We start from the raw sequence: 26,177 nt of genomic DNA, 5'->3' as shown, positions 1-26,177 counted from the left end.
CCATCTGCAATACTTTTCATAGGAGATTTGAGACGGATTATTGAAGAGCTTAATTAGAATAACTCATTATAAGATACAGATCTACGAATTTTTCCACACATGGACTGGGCTGATAAAAATGGTTCAAAAAGAGTGGTTGCGGCATCAAATGATAGAGACGTCCGTTATATTGCAATAACATGCAATGCAAAAACAGATCGTAATATTTTTTAAAAGTAACTAATCTTGTATTTTTCGTTTATTGTGTTGTTGAAGAAACATGTGTGTGATAAACACGAGTTTAAAATGAGCATTTTGGATTATTTATTAATTTTTGTACACTTTTTAGTAACTAGAATATTCAACAAAAAATGTCAGAGATATCTCCAAGCAAAATTGTGGAAACAGCTAGAGCGGCTTTTGTGACATAATTAATACATTAATTGAGCTCCTAAACTCCAAAAACTACAGTTTAAAATTAAAAGTAAAGTTGTAGGTGCGCCTGTTGCGAAAAACGTAATGAGCAGGTGAACCAAAATGGCCGCTTTCTTTGATGGCCTGTAAAATTATTTCGCGCAGGATTCAACATGTCTACCCAAGATATTCTCGCATTAGAACACCTACAGATCAAGATTCTAAAGAGAAATTCTCTGGACCTAAAAATTTTTACGGGACTACATTGTGGGGCCAGGACTATAGTGCCTATCTGAAGTTCAGGAACCTCTGTTTTAACCGACAAACTGCTGGTGCTGCCATCTAGTAACTAAACGAGAAAACACTGCGCAGAAGAATTGTCCGTTGATAGAAACTTTTTTGTTCCTCTTGAAATTTCACACAAATATGAAATCACATTCATATTATATTGCAAAAAAAAAAAAAAAAAAGTGAGCGCTAACTTAACTGTTTTGAAAGTTATGTACTGTCGCAACAATGGTGACTCGATTTGGTAGTTCAGGATTTTGTGTCTCGAATTAATGCTTCATTGAAGGATTACACTAGTGCTGGATGTTCGTTTTTTCCGAGCCGGGGCATATTTTGAAATTTCCGCGTTAACTCATCATCTTTCTTCAGGCTTTTATATTGAGTTTCAAATAAAACACGGAAATGAGGTGAATTTGCCCCTTCCTTCAGAAGTTGTCGCCCGGGACAAGGATCCCGGCTTGTTTCTCCTTAGATCCGGCTCTGGATTAAGGGGACACTGGACCTTGAAAACAAACTTTTTTAATTATTAATGGATTTGCGTGAAATTTTAGCCATATACTTTAAACACTGGTACAAGCTTAATTATAAAATTTCATTAAAAAATTTTAATTAGAAGATCAATTATTTAAAAAAATGTAAATAACCTTAACGATAATTAACAAAACTTTGAAAAGCCCCTTGCGTAATTATTTTGATTTCATAACACTGAAACTTATTTTAAGTCATTCTCTATACTATAATAAAAAAACAAAACTCACAAAATTGTCCTCATATTCAAATAAATTCAAAAAATAAAAATTTCAAAAATGCCCAAAAATTTGACAAAAAAATTTTTTTTTGACCGTCCAGTGTCCCCTTAAGCTATAAAATAGGCCGAACGGATGGTTTCTTAATATAGCAGCAGAGATACTCTGTATTGCGGCTCTGCCGTGGGCAAGTAAACGACAGCATCTACAAAAATGAGTTTTCAAGATATTTGTTTTCGATTCTATACTGACAAGAGTGTAATGTTGAAATTAGTCGCTTTTTTGAGCTATTTTTTTTCTACAAAAATCAAATAAGCAAGCCTGTGCAATAAAGCTAGCGTACATTAGATGTCAAAAAAAAAAAAAAAAAAAAAAAAAAGGATTTATTGCGTTCCATGGCAGAGTTGATCATTGAATGTCGAGCTTCTCAGCAGTGATATACTTGTAATCTATTACAATTCCGTACAACGCCATCTCAAGAATTTTCTTCCAGGTATCACTTTTCTTGACTTCTTCTTTTCTGGACTTTTCTGGTCTTCCAATTATTTACTCTCACAGTGGTAAATTCTCTTTCTAGGTAGTCTACCATTTGACTCATGAGAGGTTAGCTTCTAATGGGGAGCGAAAAATATTTACTGTGTCGAACATTCACTGTTCAACTTAATAACGAGGCAGCCCATTTTAATATTTGAATTTTTGTATAGCTGACTGCATCAGGTTCTTTAACGGCATTGGAGAGTACAAAATTCAAACGTCTGTGCCAATCACCATCAACTTGTGCCTCATCCAATGACGGCTTAGACTCAGTCACTCATAGGCACCATGAGTATTTTAATTGTTTTGTGCCACTTTTTAATATTTTGAAGAGTATATCAGTAAGTTTGATCAGCCGTTTACACATTTCTATTTAGTTTTATTTTTAACCTAATAAGATTTTAAATTATTATTCACTTAGAAGATTCATAACCATGATACTTTTAAAAGTTCGCTGTCAGTTATAGAAATTAACCATTCTTAGAACATTTTGCACGTTAGTTGAACCCATATTGCTAAATTTGGCAGTTTTCTTTCACTAGGGGGTTAAAACCAAGTGTTTGATCTGTTCGCGTACAGAACCCTATTGCATTTGGATCCACCTACAACCCAAATTAAAAATAATAAAATATTTTTCAAATTTTTGGGAACAAGTTCAATCTAACAAAATATAAGTGCAAAGTAGATTTAGTATTTATATGTAGTATAAGTAGTATTTATATGAACGTGCCGACTTTAGTAGTCTTTAAAGTATATATAACATATACACTGAAGAAAAAATAATCTTAAACAGAATAATCCAAAAGTTTATAATGATGATGGTTTATTTGATTCAAAATATTGGAATAATAAAATTGAAAGGAAAAAAAAGTTTTCAAATGAAGCAATGTCAATACTTTGTCGCTGCACTTTTTGCTAGAATCACAGCTCTAGTCTTTCCAGACATGGATTCTACAAGCTATTTACGTTCATCGCTACTAGTGATTGCAATACTGGTATACCGAACACTGGTAGTTCGAGCAATTTTCCAATTTCGTAATGTCGGTATTTGCTGAGGTAAAATGCCGGTATTTTCGGTATTAGCTGAAAGTAGTTTCAATTTAAAAGAACATAAATTTATTAAATATCTACATATTTCAAAAGTGTGTAATTTTTTTTCCATGATATAAAATCAAAATCAATCATAAATTTGGCTTCAAAAGCACGAATTAATAGAATATCGTTTGACAAACGTAGCCGAAAAATTGCAAAATGATATTGTCATTATTAGCTGGTAAAATAAATCGCATTTTCGTGCATCATGCTTTTATTTTTTTCATTTTCCTGATCACTCACTTTCCCTTTTGTGAAAGTTAATTTCAAGTGAAATTTTGAATGCATTTGTTTATAAACAACTTATTATAACCATCAATTGCAGTAATACTTTAGGATTTTTTAAAAATTATTCGTGTCAACTATAATAAATATTGACAGAAATATTTTTCCTGTTAGTATAACAAATGATAATTTGTTGTCACCAGTATAGATTTGTTGTCCTGTCCCGCCTTATATAGTAGTCTTGAAAATTTGCATAGAGGTAAAGCATAATCAATTGAAACATATTTTCAGATATTTACATAATTATAAGTGTAAAGAATTTTGAAAAGAAAGCGAAAACGAATAAGAGAAACTAACAAGATAAAATTCGGTCAAGTTTATCGTGAATTTCAAACCAAAGGGCTACTAGTAAAAAGCAAACCCAAACCGCTCCTGTTAAAGAGAAAGTGATGCTAATATTGGAAAAGTATCGTCTCTCGGAAAGAAATTACAACTAGCTATAAATTCAAAAAAAGAAAACAAAAAGAGGAAAAAACACACACACACAATACAAAAGAAACACACTCACACGCAAAAACATTTATCCAAAAATCACCCATAAGAGACCGAGTTATTTGTAAATGAAGGACTTCGAGACAACGAGAAGAGGTTTATCGCGCATTGTTAACAGTACCACCAACCTGCGTGAATTCAGAAAGAGTATTTTGAACTGTAGGAAAGTTGAGCAGTAAAATAAGTCCCAAGCTTAGACTCACATCAATAAATACGTTATGTTTTTAACAAAAATGAATTTTTTAATATGACATTTGTTTCTTCATTTGTGTTTGTTCAAAATATGTTCTCATAAATAATACAATTTGCGTACAAAATTATGAAGTATTGCAACAAAAGTATATGTTTTCAAGCATTTTTTGAGAAATTTCAAATACCGGTACTAAAACCGGTATTTGGTGTCACGTTTTAAAAATACCGAATACCGGTGTTGAATTTTTGGTATTGCAATCCCTAATCGCTAGTAATATTCTTTCAGTCCTCTCCAATGCAGCAACGGGTTCAATGTTATTGGTGGGAGCTATGTCTTGAATGTTTTTCTTGATCGTAGATCGGGAGAATTACTTGGGCCAGTTTAATACCGAAATTCCTCTCTCTGTTTTCTATCTACGAGTCGATTTGGAGACGTGACACGAAACGGAATCTTGCTGAAAAATAAATGTCTCACCGTTGTGTCTTAGAAAAGAGTATCATGCAGAATCTTGAGAAACTGAGGATGTTACACATTGTTTTAATATACATAAAGGTCTACTTCCGACATCTCTCTTGCATCCTCATACCATACGGAACGACACAAATTTGACAGAGCCTCTTACACAAGATTCCTCAAACGTTTCACTTTTTAAACGCTAAACCCGATCCCCAATTTTGAAAACATACAATTGAAATAAAGACAACACTGAATAAAAAAACTTTCATAGTCTTGTTGCCTCCAGATGAACTACTTTTTGCTCCATGAGAATTGTTCACGTTCATGTTCATCTTTGGTTTCGCTTTTAATGACCGTCTATTGAAACTACAATTTATTCAACCCAAGTGTAGTTGACTTGGACGTGATAACTTCAGTTTTTTTCCAGCACTTATTGATGTAAGAAGCACTTTGAAAGCGATTATTTCGGACGATCCACTTTACTTTGCGTTAATTTCTGGCAGTGTTTATAAGCTTTCTACCACATTTATTTTGGATCATTTTTAGTTGACTGGTTCTTCTGTATTACTCATATAAGTCTTCGGACCCGTAGGTTATAAAACATTCATTTAGTGAGAACTGAATTACTTTTTTTCTAACTTTAAACAATGATACAATACCTAACTTCGTTGTTTCTGAATTATCTAATTACTTCAATTTTTTGACCCTTACAAAAAAAAAAATAAACACAACTTGAAAATGTTTTAAAAAACCTCAGATTGTTAAAATAATTTTGAAAAATCGGGGAAATTGTTTTGTCCATCAATGAATAGGAGGCTTGAATCGTTTTAATTTGTTTGAGTTCTTTTTACATGTCTAATTGTTAAGTTTCGTTTAAAATTTCAGGTAGTCAATTATTCTGAATTTGGGTTGTATACTTGAAAGAAGTCGTTTCGTTTGCCATATTTATGACTACTTGACTTCCTTATCACGCGATCTATTTATAGCATGGCTGCCTGGCACAGAGTGCAGCCTAACAGTTTCTTCAGAATTCATTATCAGGACTTAAATAAGATATTTGAAGGGCCTTGGTCAAACACTTTTTCGAAATCCCTTATAATGTCAAACCTTAACAACAATTGTTGAAAACTTTCATTTTCAACCAATAGCTAAAGAAAGTTTTGCAATTAGGAAGGGGCGGAGAGCTACAAAGCAGGGGTCGTATGCGAAGGCCTAGTTGGCCTACTAGGCCCTGTTTATTATCAAAAATGGAATCTCCATTAAAAGTTAAATGTCAACTGTATTTTTAATAAGTATCTATTTTTACAGCGTGTACAACATTTAGCATGTTTTCTGATTAAATTAATTTTGAAGATAAAAGTGAAAGCATGTCATTTACTTTTGCAAGGTATCGTTCAATTGTTTATTTATTTCAAAAAATTTTTCCTAGAAAAAATGTATTTGCATTCACCAAACAGTAAAAATTTATATGCTTCTTTGCTTTCAGAATTTTTAAGAGCTTGAAAATTCTTACCTCCGGCTGTCATATTTAAGGACAATGATCGAAGTATTCTGTACTAAGAAGTTAGTACAATATGATTTTTGTTTTTACCATGCCAAATTCGATGTCTTTATTAAATGTCGTTTAATGGCGTATTTCTTTAATGAAGCTATTTTTTGATGCTATGAAAAATATACAAGATATCTGAACCCAATTAAATGAGCCCCTTCATAATTTTAACTACTTAGTCGATATGACCTTAATAAAATTGTAAAAATTCAGTTGTCAATGGAGTGGTAAGAAGTAGGGGTAGGTTGAAGAAAATGTAGATTAATTCTAAAGCCAGATTTTTCAGGATCAGGATCTAGTATTACTAGGAGCCGTCAAGGACTTTCCTTAACTATATGTTCCTGAAACAGCACAGTTTGTTTTAAGAAAAACCAAGAGTTGAGATCAAATTTCATGTCACTGTATTACGACTAGCTGTACTTCTATATTGGGTATTATAGTAAAAATAAAGGATTGTCGCAACAGTAGTTGTTATCTGAGTTTTTGTTCAAAAGGATGGACATCAGCTTTTCCAATGGGGACGTTTGAGCAGTTTTTAAATGACATGTTCATGTTTTTGTAGAAATTCATAATACTTCTTCATTATTTTATTGAGTACAAAATAAATTCCTTTTTTCTAAGGAAGAATGATACAACGATGGATTATTTGTCTAAACATTTCTTCATATTTCTCACTCCTCTCGAACGTACTAAAACTGCTAAGAAATGATTTCAGCACGTTTAAAAAACTAACAAATAGTTTAAAATAATTTCTTGTTCAATAAAAATGAAAATGCAAGCAATTCTTCAAAAGTGGAAAAAAAAAAAAAAAAAAAAAAAAAAAAAAAAACCTTGAACTACTTGAAGAAGTTTATTTTATAAAATTATTATTTTTTGCTTGGTGCTACATCATTTAAAAAGACTGGATATGCTTTTGAAACATTTACCTTTTGAAAATATACTTATTCATTAATTAGATATATCTTCATATGTATCACAAAAATTTTTTCATTTATTTACTTTTCTGAAAATATTAAAACCCAGTTAAATAGAAGAAAAAAAATTACTAGCAACGAACTTCAATATTAATGAATATTATGTAAAACAATAAGTATTTAAATCTCTCTCTCTTTTTTTTTTGCAACCAACCAAGAACTGACGACGATTATAAAAATATTTCTGTGTTAATAAATGATTCTTTTTGACGCATGAGGGCGCTAGCATCGTAAAATTTTGCTATCTGTATTACACTTTCTGCACAAGAGCTTTCATCTATATCAAAAGATTAAGTCATAATGATTGGTGCAGAGAAAACTAGATTATTTTATTCCTATTTTTTGAAAATACGAGTCATGAAAACAAAATAGTAGCATTATAAGCTGGCGTGAATTGTAAAAAGTGCGAGTTGTGTTATCATTAGATGTGGACAAAATGGCAGAATGTTGTGCGTCGTTTCAAGAACGTCGATTACTGGAGAAAAGCCATGTCATATTTTTAATATGTGTCGGATTTTCTGTGGTACATACTATTTTTTGTTCAGGTAAGAATTCTTAATTTTATTTATTTATGTTTTTTTCTTCTGTTATATTGAAGTTGGTACTATCTGGTTAACCAAATTGGTTGTCATAACATTTGGCATACTTGGTTTTTAATTTTAAATACGCTTTATCGTACTCACAGTTTTAGTAATGTGTAAAATATGTGTTCACCATTTCTTTCAAGAATTTTAGTGCTCTTCATTTGAACCTTTTATTTCCTGAATCCAGTCAAATGCTAAAGTCTACAATTTAGAAAAAGCATTTCTATCCTTAAAGTGAAAAATTTCGACAATGTTTACAATGTTTTAAACTGCAAGTGAGACGAATTTCAGCTTACTTTGTTCAGTAAAAAATGATGTTTTTCCTGTTCAACTCTGTATCATGATGGTACATATATATATTTTTAAATTATGAATTTTGGCGTTTGACAGGTTTCTGAAAAAAAAAAAAAAAAGGTTTTCTATCAATGTTTCCAATGACTATCGAGTTAATGTCATTCAAAACTTATTTGGACCAAACAGCTGGAAATAAGGACAATCATTTCAAACCAGAGATAGTTAATTAATTAGCGCAATGAAGCATCATATCAGAACATGTTTTCCTAACTTATGCAATATGCATCTTTTCGAGTTTCATTTGCCAAGGAGGAGAGTGGTTTTAAAAAAAATAATCACCATACACGGTTCTCTTAGTTATGATTCTCATTTTTAAAAAACTATAAAATTAAACCATACTTAACATTTTTTTTGAGCACCTTTACTAAGTTTTTATCGACATATTAGTGAGATTTTTAGTCCTGACAATCGTATTTTGTAAACGTTTAAAAAATAGATTTATCAAGCAGCGAATGCATTTTTTATAAAGAAATACTGATTTAGAAAATTTATTTTTAATATTGCTGGAGAGCTCACTCATTTGTAATTGATTTCAAACATTGCAACCCTGTTTAACGAAGTATTCCACCAGTTTGTAAAGTTATTAGAAACCTGTGTGTTTGTTTTCGCATTAACACTCTCATCACAACAGAGAAAACAGTTTTACGGTACTGGCTTTTTTTTTCTATTGTTGATTACGCATTGGATGTTCCCATAAGTTATTTTTGATTACATGTACTTAATATTAATGAGTGTATATGCCGTTTTGTATAGTACAGATTTATATCAAATGTATTTTTAGCGCATTTATTTTAATTTTGTTCGTTTACATTTAAAATACTTGTTATCCAAAATAGTACATTTTACGAATTTTTGTGGCTGAGAAATGATGAATTTTCTAGCAAAAAGTACGTAAAATATTTGAATTAATAAAATGTTAAAACATAACACAAAAGTAAGATTGCTATTGTTTTTTAAAAAATTGTTTAAAATATATTCGCATGTTTTCTGCATGTTCTCCCCCCCCCCATGTCGTGTTTCATTTAATAAAATATGAATGTTACAGAAATAACACAATATTAATTAATTATAAATTTTCCAGATCATTAACTTTAAAGGTTTCTTTTACTTTTCTATGCTATGAGATGATAATTAATCTTTTATTCTTATTCTTTCAGTTATTTATATCACTTATCATTCATCAAGTATGATATTAAACTATGCGTATTTGAATATTAATGAATAAAGTTTTATAAATGTTACTAGGTTGAAATTTTTTTTATAGCGATTTCATTGTTGACACCATATCTCAGACACTGGATGTTTTGGTATCCTCCCATTTTAGCCGACACGAAATTTTCTACCTCACTGTTTTTCCGTTTCAATCTTACCTTTTAATACATTTAAAGGGGAGAAAATTTTAAATGTCGGAGAAACTTAGGGTAAACCGATGTTTTTAAAATTTCCCTAAAAAATTGGACAAACTACGTTACAGAAAACATACCTCCTGGTAAAAGTTTTACATAATAAATAATTTATTTGCAGAATGAAATTGCATTTTACGCATGACATAAATAACTTTTATGACGTTAAGACATAAAAGTTATTTATTTTTCTTACAGGGGAAAAAAAGAGAGATTTTTAAAGTTAAATGAGACGAATTACAAATCGGTAATAAATGATTATTTTTTTAAAACTTAGAATGATTCTTTTTTACACTGTTATGAATCACTTTAAGTCCTTGAATAACAGCTTCATCAATCAAACATTGATAAAACGTCAGATACATTTAAGAAAAAAATGAGTTCTAAATCACAGTTCGAGTCGTTTTCGGTATGCAACATCTTCTTTTTTTTTTTTAATTATGTTTACATGTGATTCTCGTGTAAAGACGTAACTATCTTTAAGAGGTAACATACACGCAAACATTCACTTCCACAAATGCATTTCCCATTCGTTCGTATGAAACATATATCAGGGGAAAATGTATATTCAATGCATGCTTTGTATAAATGCTTAACTGATGTACTTGTATTAAAGTACGATTAATAGGGGATTGTGGAACTTAAAATTTTGAACGTTTTAGCTACTTTTATTATTATTAGAAAACAAATTTGTAATTTGCTAATTAAACATAAAAGATGATATGTGGATAATTTGGCATTGTTAAAAATATCGATAAAGGTTGTGTATGAATTTACTCGGAATATTTTGAAGCATTTCAAGCCTGAATTTACGGTATGATATTAAGCTGAACATCTTCTAGACAGTTTTCTTACATTTCGTAGCTATTTGTGTCCTAATTTGCGTTCATTCTTGTGTCAAACCGATATCAAGCATCCGCCTCCACTATTATTATCTCTTTTCCTAGGTTTTATATGTTCTGCTTCCATATTTTTTTTTTAGTTTTTGTCACGCTAAACAAGTATCTTAATCAATTACCTTTCTATGATTTGTACGTGTACAAAATTCATGTTTTACAAATGTAATTTTACAAATATGCATATTTTCTCTTATGAATTTTTATTGAAAAATGCTTTTAAATTATCTTTTGTTATGATTTAGAGCCTCCTGTCGTTGCGGATTTTATGTTTCCTTCCTCTTTGAAAGAAGGCGAACGGGCCAGCGCTGTGTGCACCATCAAATCAGGGGACAGACCTCTGGAGTTCCAGTGGTTAAAGGACGGAACAGTTATTCGTGAATCAGAGCATTTTAAGATTCAGTCCGTAATGGATTCTTCCTTTCTTGTAATAGAAGCAGTTTCATCTCAAAGTTCCGGGAATTATACTTGCATTGTGAAAAACACTTATGGCACTGACCGCTTCACTGCTGTTTTGACGGTGTCATGTAAGTACACGCAGTGAATTAATGGTTCGGGGCAACTTGTAATTAGGATAACTGTGTAACTTAAACATGCAAAGGACGTTACTCATGAAATAGATACATCATGAAATATTTTTTAAACTACAGTTTGTAAGTAACGAGAGAAGAACAAAGGAGTTAAATTTTGCATTAAGTCTTCTAATTTAATCTTATTTTTTAAAATAATCATTAACTGATATTATGAGGTGGGTGGCCTAAATACGGCTACTTTCAATTCGAAAAAATTCTAGATTTTTGTCTTTCATTAACAATTATCCTAAATACGAGAAGGAAAAATGACAATTTGTATCAATGATTCTAAATTTCAAAAACGACGATTTACAAAAAGCTAAATGGTAGATAATTTATTTATTAGAGGGAAAAAGAATTTACACAGAAATCGCAAACAGAACTGGCTCTATCAGCTCCGGCACAATCTAAGGGGACGAACATTTGGCACATAATTAATTTCACCCACTCCTCTCCCCGAGTGTCTTTAGAGAACTTTCCATCACGAAAGATGCAAGTTGCATCGCTTGAGAATTAATTTTTGTTGTTTAAAAAAAGGAGGATGTATAATTATGGGCACCCATTAAATTGGATCCTATAATTACACCAACTACACCTAAGAAAGATGGTCACCGTTACATGAAATGTAAAAGCGTGCGTGACTAAAGGTGTGCTTCAAAAAGTAGCATTAGATCTCCAATTTCAAGATATTACTCAGAAATTATTTTTAACTAAACATAGGAACATGAAAAGAAAACGATTTCACATGACTTTTAAAGGTTTGTAGTTCAGAAAAAAAAAAAAAAAAAATTCACAATAACTCACGTTGTATACACAATAACCAAAATAATATTTCCAACTGTTCTATGCTATCGTGTACTAGTAAATGGCACCATATACGGTCCTCGCCGCTAATCTTCAGTACCACCCGTAGTCACTAGGAAGGGATTCACATATTTACACCTCTTTCCGTTTTTGCACCTTTTTCTCTAACCCATCACTCATCTGCATAAGGCGCTTTTAAACCTTTTGCAAGATCCACAAAATTCGATTTGTATGATATAAAATAGTTTCAGTACATCAATTCAGTTTATAGCTCTCACATTTTTTTAGATGCGTGTGTTTTGGTATTTATTTTTCAGTGATTTTCTTCTACAAAGGTTCGTATAATGAAGAATGTTCAATGTTGAAACAAAAGTTCTTAATTCCTAGAAAAATTTTGTGCTACATAATATGTGATATCTTGAATTGCAATAAACAAGACTTATTTTACTGATTACTAATTCCTTAAGTTGGTACGTAATTTTAAATTATTGCTATAGTCCACATTTTGGTGATTTAGGAACATTTTCTTGAACGCCGACTATGTAAGTGTCAAAAATACTCTAACATGTAAGTTGCACTTGTGATTCTCACGTTTTACTGATTGGTTAAACAATTTTGAAAAGACCAATGAATAAGAATATAAGAACTGCATAACAATTACCGGTATTTGTTTGAAATTTCAAAATACACCTCTGATTATTTTATAACAATGAAAGCATTTAAAATTTACCCTTTAAAATAAAATTAAATTAGCAAATTTTGTTCGCTATCCAGATATTTATTAAAGTTTTAAAATATTGCAATCATTGTATGAAGTATTTTACTGTTCACAAAATCTTCTGAAAATTAAATAAATTAATTTTTCTTCGAAAACTTTTAGGGAGTGTAAAAAATATTCTCTGCTTTTATTTATATATTATATCTATAAAACATAGTTGATTTTATGTACTTTCTGCATCAATGTAAATTTCACTACCGATTTACTTTTTTATCATTTATCATTCGTAATCATCATTATGATTTTAGCCCCTCCAAAGTGGAAAACAGAGCCTCAAGACATACACACGCAAGAAGGTATGACCGAATCTGTCCCTTGTCAAGCAGAAGGAATACCAACTCCAAAAATAGTTTGGATTCATGGTAAACATTGCTTTCTCTTGATAAGAAGTATATGTTTATCTTTGTAGGGGAATATTTTTTGACACGTATGTTACGCTAGCTCTGTTTGCTAAAAGTTATTTTTACCCAAACCAAACTTGGCGATAAAATTACTAAAAAGCTTATTTCTGTGTCATAGGAAGGTCACATTTTAGCAAACTACAAGAAGATTGTCAAAATTTGTCAAAGTATGAGTCATTTTATTTTTTTGCTCAACGTTAAATATTAATTAATTAAATATTTAATTCATTAAAAATTATTGTATTTTTTAAAACTTACGTTAAAAAATAGTGAACATTTCGTTATCACATCAACGTTTTACTTCACATGTTGATCACATTTAGTATCAATGCCGTATGTTTTCCTCACGATAATCATGTTAAATTTTGACGCTGATGCAATAGAACTAAGCTTTTATTTTCACATTTATTAGTATTACTAAACTAATGTTCCATTTCACTTTTTAAAAGTTTTAATTAGACGCAGTGTCTTAACAGTCCTTTAAATATTTAATGATTGAATATTAAAGCCATATATAATTGAAAGTGAAACATATCGTGGAATGTCAAACTATATGTGAATTCATATATGCAAGTCTAATTACATTTTAAAATTTTGTTAAACCTGCTTTTCGCCTTTTAGATTTTTTGCTATAAATCTAACTGTATGCTGCAATATGCAATGTACTCTGTTATTAAACATTCTTTCACCCAGCAACAAGATTTTCGTTTTTGTTTCAACATCAACTACTACATTATATCACGGACACGCAGTTTTTTCTCAATATACATCAGACAAAATTTTAAACCAAAACTAGTCTGTTAAATTATCAAAAGTTTTATTTCACTTCTTGCTGGGAGTAACTCTCCAATATCCAACAACTAGCAGGTACTTTGTCTGAAGAATCTCTATGTCTTTAATACTTCAGTGTGCTCGATTTTTTCTTAAATGTTTCTTTAAAATGCAATACTAGATTTCTGGACAGCAACTTTGAATAATAACAGGTTGTTCAACTTCAAGATCTTTTGGGTCGTCTTTGAAACTTGCAGGGTCTATGTCTTCAATTGAAATGTACTTGTGCTTTTCACACTGTTTCTTGTGCTTACTGAGTTTCTGATTTTCTGGGAAAAGTGGGAGAGTATGATGAATTTCTTGGAATGTAAGTCATCTTTAAGGTTGACCATTGTTTTCCTTTAATATAGAAAACAAACACACACACATGTCACAGTTTCCAATTTTTGAAGGTTTTGTAAAATGTATGTGCAAAAATATCAGGACTGTTTCAGTTTTAATTTCAAATTTAGGATTTGCACTTTAACATAAGTATTTTTTTTCATTACTAAAGACTGGGGCTGGTTGCCACAGGGGTAGGTTGCTACAGCGGCAATGGTGGTAAAAAAATAGCGCTACAAAAAAGTTGAAAATATACAAATGAACATGCCACCAACAGTCATCACGTATGACGCTAGAACTTCTGTCAGAGGAGGTGCTGTCAAAATTGTGCGCTTATAACAATTTCATTTTTTAGCAATATTGCTTCAGAACCTGTCTTAATAAATTGTAGGTAGGTGATGGTGTGATATTTATGCCGTAGCTCGTTTGTTTTGTGATACGTGTACATTTATCTAGCGTTCTTGGCTGATTCGTTTTCTATTATACATTGATGATTTTATTTTGGCTTTCGGATTGAAAGTTATATTTGCTCGGAGCAGGTTGTGTCATGTTACTACAGACCCCGTAGTGCTTCATGATGGCAGCTATAATTTGGTTCTATCAAGAGGGTGACTCTCCCTTCCGATTGTGATGGCGAAACTGAGGTGTTTTAGTTTTATATTATTGTTATTTCCTTGACTCAAGTGTTAGACACATTACGTTTCATTGGTAATGCATAAGTCGGGCTCTTAATTTTCTATAAGTTTTGCTACATAATCAATATTTATATAATTATCTTCAGCTTTAGAAGTTGTTTTTTTTTCATGTTTTTATGAGGAATACGATAAAATGAAACCAGGTACCAAAGGATTTATTGATTTTAGGTCATAATTTTGATTTTAGTCATAATTTAACAAATCTGTGTTTCAATGAGTCATGACGCAACTTAAATATATAAATGTTTGAGAAGTGTGTTTTTAATCTACATTTAAAAAAACTGGTCGTTCTTACTAAAAAATATCTTAGATTAAGTTCGTTTCTTGCTGTCACTGGCGGGGTTAAAAGTTCACAGCTTTTTTCCTGAAATTTTTAATAAGCTGATACAAAATTTTAATTACAGCTAAAAACTGAATTAATCAACTTAATCAAACATACCTATATTTATCTCAATTAATCAATTACTGAAAGAGTTATGACAATTTGTTTAACAAATGTCACAACCAAATGCAGTCTCCTCTAAGCGTAAATTTTATGAATAGCTACTTTTAACTTGTTTTAAAGTAACTTTTGATAACTTGCACTGTTGTCATTCCAAAATTTAAGATGGGTTTACTGAAAAAAGTCAAATGTACGCAGAGACTGTTAGGAGTGAGTAATGCTACTTCTAGTTGAAAATTCTGGTCGCTATTTCTATCTTCTGCCATGGAAACTAACTCACGCCAATGTCATTCTTACCTGAACAACAGTTTATGTTCGTGGAAAACTTGTGTGTATTTTTTTGAGTGATTTGTTCTCTTAATAGGGGAAGTATGGGAAACCTAATTCCATGCGTAACTGAATTCGTAAAATATTTCGATAATACCACTGTAATACTCACATGAACAGCAGTTTCTATTAGGGGAAAATTTTCCCGTGCTCATAACGGGAAATATATTTCAGTATTATCTTGCGTAATAGGTATACTTAATTGGGGAAGCATGGGAAACCCAAATCCATGCGTAACTGAATTTGTATATATATATTTTTTTGTTTTGCCTCTGAAATTCTCACAGTTTCTGTTAATGGAAAACTTTTCCGTGCTCTTAGCGGGCAATATATTTCAGTATTTTTCTTGTGAAATTGTTACACTTAATAGGGTAGATATGGGAAACCCAAATCCATGTATAACTGAATTTGTAGAATTTTCCTTGTAATTCCCCTGTCATTCTTACCTGAACTAAAAGTTCAATAGTGAAAAATATTTCTATGCTCCTAGCGGGCAATTTTTTTTTCTTTTTCTTTTTTTTGCGCAATCGGAACACTTAATAGAGGAAATAAAGAGAAACTCAAATCTGTTCTTAACTGAATTAGTAAAATTTTTGAGTAATGTCCCTATCATTCTAACCTGTCCATATATATGAAATGTTTTATTTACTATATCCTGTATCTTAAAAAATGAAACTTAAAAAAAGTTTTTTTAATTTAATTTATTTTTTCTTCGTTTCAGGAGATCAAATTAAGGTTTCAGAAGATTCGTCCAGAAATATGTACTTATCGAACACTGGGTCTTTGATTCTAAGTAAAGTAGAAGCATCGATGGAAGGGCCCTATACTTGTGAAGTCGACAACGGATTTGGTAAACCTTTAAGGAAAACCATTTTTATTTCCGTCAGCGGTAAGTTTTCGTTATAAAAAGGTGGTTAATTAGTAGCTAAGCAACATCATGTGTCTGTGCAGAAATACAAATTACTTACCTTGAATGCACCAATGAAAATCACAAAAAGAACTGTCCGTAATTTATTAGTATCTTAAGATTAATTTTGTTTCTAGCTGCTAAAGTTCTTTTCAGAAAATGTGGTAGGAAGAGTAAGAAGATGTTCTTATTTCCGAAGTGTGATTGATTTCAAATTGTTTCATTAAAAGTAAGTATTAGTTAAATTATATTTATTATCAGTAGATGAGGTGCAAATCACTACTTTAATCCAAAGAATTAGTTTCTGAACAGTATTATTAAAAGGAAAATCTCGGCATTTTAAATGTTATGGTGTTTGATTGTTGCCTTATTGATACTCCTTTCTTAAAATGTCTAAATTAACTCGTTTCACGAAAAAATGTGCGTTAAAACACAGAACTTACTTATTTTGATTTTTCTGTTACAAAAATATAAGACTTTAAAAATTGCGCTTTGTTAATCTTATCTTCTTTTTTTTTTTTTTTTGCTGTGAAACTTGGTTTTTGAGAATTGCAATGAATTATATGTAATTTGTTTTATGCTGATTAAGTAGTCGAAATGCGACGTGACAGTTAAAGAAAACATCAAAATGTTCTGTTTTTTCTTTGTGTTGAAAAAAATGCCTCATTTTTTAAATGTACTTACCTGTAAAATTATTTCACCGTTTTAGTTTTGAGAAAAATGAAACTAGAAGCTCTAATTAACATTAAAAGTTTTTTTTTTCACTTTAAGACCAATTTTTTTGAATGATAAATATGATAAGTAACGTTTATTAAAATATTTCCTGCATTGGTATCCTCTACTCAGTGTCTGTTTGTTTCGTAATAAGTACTCAAGTTTAATTAACAAACTTAGCTAACTAGTGGAGAAACTACTATCAAAAAGTTTATGATGCACTTATAAATTTTTAACAACTTGTTACATTGTTTCATTTAAATAAGATAATAATGTTGTTTATTGTCTGTACCGTTTTCATTAACGTTGAAACCTCATGATTTGTAGATTAAAAAACAAAACAAATGTTAATATTGCTGATAAAATGTTTTTACATCTTTTTCTAAATATAAGTTTCTTTTTTCTACCGATATGTGGCGCTGTATGATCATATTGATACCTATGAGGATATGTGTACGCCATGACGCTTCTCTTAGAGCTCACCTAAAGTTTTAATGAATTCATTTCATTAAATATTTTTAAAATTTTATGTTAAACAACATCAGCTATTCAGAGAATTTGAACAACTTTTTACAGAATAAATAAAAGGAGGATGAGACGTTTCGAAATCATCTGTGTTGCTATTGTGCTCAATCTCGGAGTAGCATATGCAGGAGGTAAGCGTAAAATCATTATTTCTTACACAAACAACTGATCCCAAATTAATCCACTAACATTAAAATATGTGAGTCTTTTATGGAAGAAACAAGGGTTAATTTTAATGATGTTCCTGTTTATAAATATGTACCTACTAATATGTTAAATGTTAATATGTTTTGTCTATGAGCTCTTCTTTTTCAACCTTTTTTTCAATATGAAATTGAATGCAGTCAGCGTAAAATATATTCTATAACGATCGGGATATCGCGAAGATATACTAAAGTTAAACATCTATCAATTAAGAATAATATCAACAATAAATAAAAGCATTAGCGTACACCGACATTGCAATGAAATTCCCTTGAATAAAGAAGTGACATTCTAGTTATTTGCTGAGTGGAAACTGACCAGAAAGTAAACTAAAAGAAAAAAAAAGTTGTAACTGGATAAATTTAACTTTTACAAAATTAAACAGTAATAATTTAAAAAAACATTACTAATAGTATTTGATACTTTACATAATTGTGTTTTAAAATCATATGTGAGAAAGATGCGTCTAACTTTTAATAACAAAATGCCATCAAGAATGTACTGCAAAATGATCTTTATTTGTTTACATTTAAGCGAAGCAGGAAAAATCTGTCAGGGGAAGGTAAAGGGCAGCAACTGCAAATTTTTTATTATATATATTTTTTTTTGCATTTTTGTCATCTATTGTACTTTAACTTTACTGTAAAAGGTCGCTTATTTGACTTCCGCTGACAAAAAAAAAAAAAAAAAAAAAAAAAAAAAAAAAAAAAAAAAAAAAAAAAAAAAAAGGCGAAAAAACGTCCAATTCCAACATTTCCCAATTGTAAGTACTGAATCCAAAACGAGTTTCTGTAAATATCTCGAAAACCTTGTTTCTGCAGATACTGCCGATTACCTGCCTACGAAAGAATTAATCTGTGCATATTTTAAGATCTTGATTTAGTTTAACTTGAAAATGTTAAATGTCTGGCAAATTTTTGTTCGAAGCGTTTCTAAGGCTGTGTACATTTTGAGAAGACAATTCTAAATTTTAATTCAAATTCAGAAATTGATTTTCCTTATTGTGTTTCTGGTAATTAACTTATAATTAACTTAATTAATCTGGTAATTTCAGCTTAAGATTGCTTTGCTATTGTAAGCACATTATAGCTCGTGTCGCTGTTTTTGTTCAGGTGGAGTATTTCTACGAATGACTTGATTGTTAACAAGAAGTTCCGTCTAGAACTAAACGAGCCTACTTTCCCGTATACCCATACTACTTTCTAGTACCTGATCAATATTTTCAAAAATAGCTAAAATCACAAATTGTTTCAAACATATTTCGCTAATTTCTAGGAATAAAGTATTCCTCACACATCTAAAAAAAATAGATGCGTTAAAAAAAAAAAAAAAAAAAAGCAGCACCTTTTAAACAAAGCAGCTAATACACTTTTTCCCCTTAAAAATAAAAAATCTTTAGCAGCTTTCAAAACGAAAAAATAATAATTAAAATTAATAAGCTAAGTAAAATAAATACATCATATCAAAAAAAAAAAAAAAAAAAAAATCCGTTTCTTTTTCCTCTGTTGCCAAAAATAATTTTTTAAATGAATTAATGCATTTACCAAAATAAATAAAAACAATAACATGTCAACTTAAAGAAATACTTTTCATTGTCAAAAAAAAAAAAAAAAAAAATCGTCTGTGCATATCGTTATGTAGAAACATAAATGACCTCGAATTTATTCGCCGAAAACTGAATACCTAAATTAAAATTTTAGCTTGAAAATAAAAACAAATCCTATCAACAATAATTATTTCACAGTGAAAACCATAGCTTCGGAGTCGGAGTCAGAGTCAATCTCATTTTGAGATAAAGGAGTCGGAGACGAATATCCGAGAATCGGAGTCAGTCATTTGTCCTCCATGTATAAATTTTTGCCAAAGCTACGAAGTCAGAGTCTAAGTCGGGGAGTCGGAGTCCAATTAATTATCGGGCACAGGAATCGGAGTCGGAGTCAGGTGCCTCTAAATTCTCGGAGTCGGAGTCTGGAGTTTGGTGTCAGGAGCTATTTTCAACGAAATTTATTTGAAATAAATCCGTTTTCAAGTACGGAATCTACATTGACTTTCAGTTCCTCCGTAGGCACTAATGTTAAGTTTTTTTGAACTGTTCAAAATTGAACAAAAAATAGTTCAAATCAAAAAGTGAGATATAGGGACTGGATATGGGAATGAGGTGTCCTCGATGAGATCTTTCGAACAAAAAAAAGTTTGTCCGAATCGGACTATTCATTCAACAGTTATTAGGGGGGGGGGGGGGGGAGACAGACAAACAGACCGACAGACCGACGGACCGACCGACAGACATTTTCCCTCATCTCAATACCCTACTTTCCAATTTTTAATTTTTCGATATTTATTTAATTATTTTATTTATTTTTGATTTTTTTTGTTTTTCGCGACATTTTAAAGATGCATTAAACCTTCTTTCGTGCTTTTTTCTTCTTTTTTTGACTTTTACTGGGGAAGAAGGCTAAAAAGCAGAAATGTTAACTATACAAACTTAAAGTACGACGTTTTGTCACGCTGATTGCAACTATATTAAAGACAATCTTTTCTCTCACTTTATGAATTTTTCTGTACTTGATGCATATGATAAATGGTTTTATGAAAAACACAAGACATTTTCTATTCATTTTATGCTTTCAAATGTACACAATTTAAATTGCACGAGAGATCAATGATTCTATAGCACCTAAAAGGCTAGTATTTTTTCAACAGGTTTTTTTTTTTAATGTGAAAAATATTCTATCTTAGATCCTCCGGTTGTGACGTCGTTTTCATTTCCATCTTCACTAAAAGAGGGTGAAAGAGCAAGCACAACATGCACCACAAGATCTGGTGACACACCATTAGAATTTCAGTGGCTGAAAAATGGTTATGATGTACAAGAATCTTCTAGACTAAAGATTCAAACATTGATGGAATCTTCTATTTTAGCCATTTCCTCTGTGACATCAGAAAGTTCGGGAAATTACACTTGTATTGTCAAAAATGCATTCGGAACAGATCGTTTTACATCAACACTTGCAGTAACAGGTACGTTTTAAAATCATGTTTAATGTATTTGTTTATTCATGCTCTGTTGGTCGGAAATTTATCCCTTAGAATGTGCGAGATTTTTTTTCTTTTTTGCATCGAATTTATATGGTATCGTAGTTTTTTTTTTTATCGGTACAAGTTTTGACTATACACGATCTGGCTAAAGTAAATTAAATATTATCTACCTTATAGTGAAACTTTTGCAGCGTAGGAATTAATGTCATTTAAAAAACTAAAAAAATTATCACTCAGAACATTTATATTTCATTGAAACATTCAAATTTGGACGAATGTTTTTTGGTTAGTTTTTTTTATAGTTTTTTTATTTTAGTATTTGGTTTAACACGTAATACGCATTTGTTGTAAATTAGATGTTTATAAGTTAAAATTATCTTTATAGAGCAGTTTTCCAAACCTACTAAATTTTTTGTTCTCTCATATTAAAATTACTTTTGCTGAGAGGATTTTACACCTTATCGACCGCTTCAAGACAGTATAAAATTAAGTGTTCACAAGTACAAAGTACAGTGTTTAAAAAATTAAAAGAAAAGGTAATATTAATCTTGATTTCAGAAGCAACTGGGAACAACAAACTGAACTCAATACCTATGTTAATAAAAATAGGTTTATATTAGGTTTTTTAAAACGTTTTACGTTATATACAATAGTACGGTACCTGCTCCTGATTTTATCTTTACCTCTAAAAAATTGGAACAATAATTAGTTCTTGCAATTTAAAATGATGAAAAAAAAAATCAACAGTACCAGTTATTTGAAAAAACAAAGAAAAATTGTGATTGTTGATTTACGGCTAAATAAAATGCCTATCATAATTTGATAAAAATATGATAAACGGAATTGCATTTTAAAATTTATCTAACAGTGATTCTCTGAATAACTATACAAGTTTTGAATATTCTCTTTTTGCATGTTTCTCGCCGCTTTAAGCATTTATATTTTTGCTATTTCTGAATTTTAAAAGAAAAACGATTTGATTCTAATAAAATTATCTGGGTCATTTGACGAAAAAGTCATCCGCTTGTCGGTTCATATCTTTCATTAAAAAGCAATAATTTTAAAAGGTAATGGCGAAGGTTTTTGCTTAAGATATCCCACATAAGTTTGTAATTTGTTTTACAGAAAAAGTTGTTCATTTTTATTTCAAAGTATTTTTTTCACTGACATATATGAGGCGTCACGTGCGGGACAAAATGACCGTTTTTTTTGTGGAATGGCCCGTCTGTTTTATAATAAAATTCTTTCTTTTGAATTTAAGAATAATATTAACTATTGTCATGCCATTGCATAACCAGGTAGTATAGTTTAGTCGTTTATTTTTTTTAACCGTTGTATCATGAACATTTTAGATTTCTGAAATTAGGCAAAAAATGATTCAAATCACAAAGAATACATTTATTCCCTTTTTAAAGAATCAAATATACATAAGAGGGGGATAAGAAAAAAATTAGAGATTTGTTCCGTAACATCGAAATTTCTAGCAATTATTTTACTTACAATTTATATTTGACAGTTGTATTAAATTCTAGCTGCTATGTGACAGTTCTTTGTATTCATATTTTTAAAGCTCCTCCTAGTTGGAAAAATGAACCTGATGACTTCAATACCATAGAAGGCGAAAGTACAATGATTCATTGTCAAGCGACTGGAGTTCCACCCCCTCAGATATCGTGGTTCATTGGTAATTTTTCTTAATATTTTGCAATACAAATTCATAGCCTAAGCCAGTAGTTTAGTTGATAGGTCTTTTTTTTCCCTATTCCCTAAGCATCTATTTATTGTTTCCAAGAATGCGTGAGAAAAATTAGTTCAAAATGGTTATTTTAAATCAATTACACAATATGAAATATACTAATATAAGATATTATAAATGTCTGGAAGGTTTTGCTAACATATCTAAATAAAAGATTTCAGTTTCTGTTTTTAAAACCTTAACTTTGAATGCAAACACACGGTAGAAAAAATTAAATTTATTACTCAGCAAAAGAATTATGAGTAAAAAATTATATTCATAGTTAACTTGCAATATATCACCAATACTGTGGCATTTTCGGAAGTAAATAAAGAATTTCGTTGCCAGCATTAAGATATTGTGGTAGCAAATGCATTGATTAAAAAATAAATTCAAATTGCTGTTTATACTTATTACGCACAAACTGTATTTTTCTCTGCGGAAAATTATGGCTTTAGTTGAAATCTTTCTTATATGTATTCAGTTTATGCTCTTATTTTACTCTGGTATAGTGATGTTTTCCTATTTGGTTGCTTTAACTTAAACAAATCTCATTTCACCACTGGTAACAGCATTTTGGAGAACGTAAAACTTAATATGTTTATAGCTCAAAAAAATCTTCATTTGCTAAAAATGATACCATATTCACCCATTAAGCACTTTGAATAGAAATTAGGCAAATCTTGCCAGAAAAATAGATTTTGGTGGTTGATGTTCCTAATGAATGTAATTTAATTTCATTTATTAATTATATCTCTCCAACTATTTGCCTTTAAGTATTTTTTCGAGTTATAGTGATTTGGTTTTGATGCTTTTAAATTTAATTTTTACTGGTTGACTGTGGCATATAAGTTGGCATTTCTGCACTGCATGAAAGGATTGGTCTGCAAAGATGAACATTAAAATATTTGTTTTCTGCTTAATTAAAGGGAATAATACAAAAAATAATGATGAAAGTATATATATATATATATATATATATATATATATATATATATATATATATATATATATATATATATATATATATATATATATATATACACAAAATTAAGCAAACAGAATTTCAAATATTAAACAAATTATAAATAATTAATGATGATAAAAAAGAAAAATGCAAACAGCTATTAAGTAGGAAAAGATAAGATAGGAAAAGATAAAGTGTGAATCAAGAGCTCATCAGCCGTGGAGGATTCATTAAATATGGTCAAAAGACCAAAATTTTAACTATGAACTAAAAGAGAATGTTTAAGCTCCAGTACATGCAATATAGAGTAACAATGGGCAAAAGCACCACTTGCTAAACTAAAACCAATAAACTAGAGCTCAAACCTAAAACTAAACTTTTATCATCATTAATTATTTATAATTTGTTTAATATTTGAAATTCTGTTTGCTTAATTTTATATTTACTTGTTTGCATGTTTTTAACCTTATTCTCTATTTCAAAAAAAAAAAAAAAATCTTCAGCCAATGCGCTACACAAAAGTTGTTCTTACAATAATTTTTAGCCTACTTTCCCAGTAAAAATCAGAGAAAGAAGAAAAAAGCATGAAAGAAGGCTTAATACATCTTAAAAATATCCCGAAAAACAAAAAAAAAATTATTAAATAAAATAGTTAGATAAATATTGAAAAATTAAAAATTGGAAAGTAGGGTATTGAGATGGGGAAAAATGTCTGTCGGTCTGTCTGTCTGTCCCCCCCTAATAACTTTTGAATGAATAGTCCGATTCGAACAAACATTTTTTTGTTCGAAAGATCTCGGCAAGGACACCTCATTCCCATATTTCGCTTTTTGGTTTGAACTATTTTTTGTTCAATTTTGAACAGTTCAAAAAAACTTAACATTAACCTCCCTCCGGGGAAATTCAAGGCAATTCCGAACTGTGAGGCGAATTTGCTTCAAACAAACTTTGTAGGAAAAAACTTTTGATGAAAAACTTGTATATAAAATATCTTTTTGATTTGAACAATTTTCTGTTCAATTTTGAACAGTTCAAATCCATTAACATTAGCGCCTACGGGGAAACTGAAAGTCAATGTAGATTCCGTACTTGAAGGCGGATTTACTTCAAACAAACTTTGTTGGAAATAGCTCTTGACGACCTACTCCCGACTCCGACTCCGAGAATTTAGGGGCACCTGACACCGACTCTGACTCCTGTTCCCGACAATTAATTGGACTCCGACTTCCCGACTTCGACTCTGACTTCGTAGCTTTGGCAAACATTTATACACGGAAGACAAATGACTGACTCCGATTCTTGGATATTCGACTCCGACTCTTTTATCCCAAAATGAGATTGACTCCGACTCCGACTCCGCTGCTGTGGTTTTAACTGTGAAATAATTATTGTTCATATGATTTGTTTTTATTTTCACGCTAAAGTTTTAATTTAGGTATTTAGTTTTCGGTGAATAAACTCGAAAAATATGCGCAGACGATTTTTTTTTTTTGACAATGAAAATTATTTCTTTCAGTTGACATTTTATTGTTTTTTTTTTATTTTGGTAAGTGCATTAATTCGTTTAAAAGATTATTTCTGGCAACAGGGGAAAAAAAAAAACGATTTTTTTTATATGATGTATTTATTTTAATAAACTTATTATTATTATTTTTTCGTTTTGAAAGCTGTTAAAAAATTTTTTTAATGGAACGAAGTGTATTAGCTGCTTTGTTTAAAAGATGCTGCTATTTTATTTGTTCGTTTTTTTGAAGAAAAGTAAGGAATATTTTATTCCTAGAAATCAGCTTAAAATATTAAAAAAAATATGTTTGAAAAAATTTGCGATTTTAGCTATTTTTGAGAATATTGATCAGGTACTAGAAAGTAGTATGGGTATACGGGAAAGTAGGCTCGTCTAGTTCTAGACGGAACTTCTTGTTTTTATCCCCATTTGTTTTTCGAGGAATGTGAAATACACGTTTCCGATGATCGTTTTTATTTCCATTGTTGTTTTATATTATGTACTCGTCTCTAAAGACTTGAATAATCGTTAAAAACGAAAAATTTCATACCTGGAATATTTCTTGACTGCATGCAGTAGAATACTTTCTTTTGAAAGAACGAGATAAATAACAAGGTACAGGCTAAAACTTGTAACAAATATGTAACTACTAAGTTTTCTTAAGATTTTCAGAAACACTTTTAGTAAAAATTTAATCATATTGAATAAAAATAAGTCTCCAAGTCTTGATTACAGGATATTGCATATATATAGGCAAGGCATTGGTTCTCAAACTTTTTCGACTCGTGGCACCTTTTAAAGAAATAGTATTTTTTACGGCATCCTAGTCTATCTCTATTATACATATAGACCTTTCATATTGTGGCAGATATCAAGTCTAATTCCTGCTTCACTCCGTTTAGCATGTCACGATTCATCTTAGAAAATGCGGTTTTGAACTTTTTGCGCAAAATCTTACAAATCACGTGGCCCATGGGGCAAGAACTCACAATCTATGATTTAACACTATAAAAATCGCTTAGAGTTAGATCCGGAGAGCACGGTGGCCACAGAAGTAGGTGATTGTCGTCATCAGAACCTCGTTAAATCCAACGACTAGGAAGCTTGTTATTGAGGAAATTGGGAACGTCTGTCAGATAATGGGAGTGCCTCTTCTCGTTGGAAAATGAACG

The 26,177-nt window shown here is 30.5% G+C and overlaps 1 protein-coding gene across 1 annotated transcript in view; it reads left to right on the top strand.

Moving 5' to 3' along the window:
• LOC129234371 (cell adhesion molecule Dscam2-like) overlaps positions 1-26,177 on the top strand; it is a 75,699-nt gene that overhangs the window by 22,735 nt on the left and 26,787 nt on the right. Inside the window, exons 2-6 of the mRNA XM_054868365.1 lie at positions 10,485-10,766; positions 12,642-12,755; positions 16,132-16,299; positions 20,500-20,781; positions 22,316-22,483. Of these exons, the coding sequence (XP_054724340.1) occupies positions 10,485-10,766; positions 12,642-12,755; positions 16,132-16,299; positions 20,500-20,781; positions 22,316-22,483 (1,014 nt within the window). The remainder of the gene's footprint in view (positions 1-10,484; positions 10,767-12,641; positions 12,756-16,131; positions 16,300-20,499; positions 20,782-22,315; positions 22,484-26,177) is intronic.

The sequence above is a fragment of the Uloborus diversus genome, chromosome 1 (assembly GCF_026930045.1).
Source record: "Uloborus diversus isolate 005 chromosome 1, Udiv.v.3.1, whole genome shotgun sequence".
Classification (NCBI taxonomy): domain Eukaryota; kingdom Metazoa; phylum Arthropoda; class Arachnida; order Araneae; family Uloboridae; genus Uloborus; species Uloborus diversus.
The sequence above is the reverse complement of the archived record's forward strand: the minus strand, read 5'-3'. Positions and strand labels throughout refer to the sequence as shown.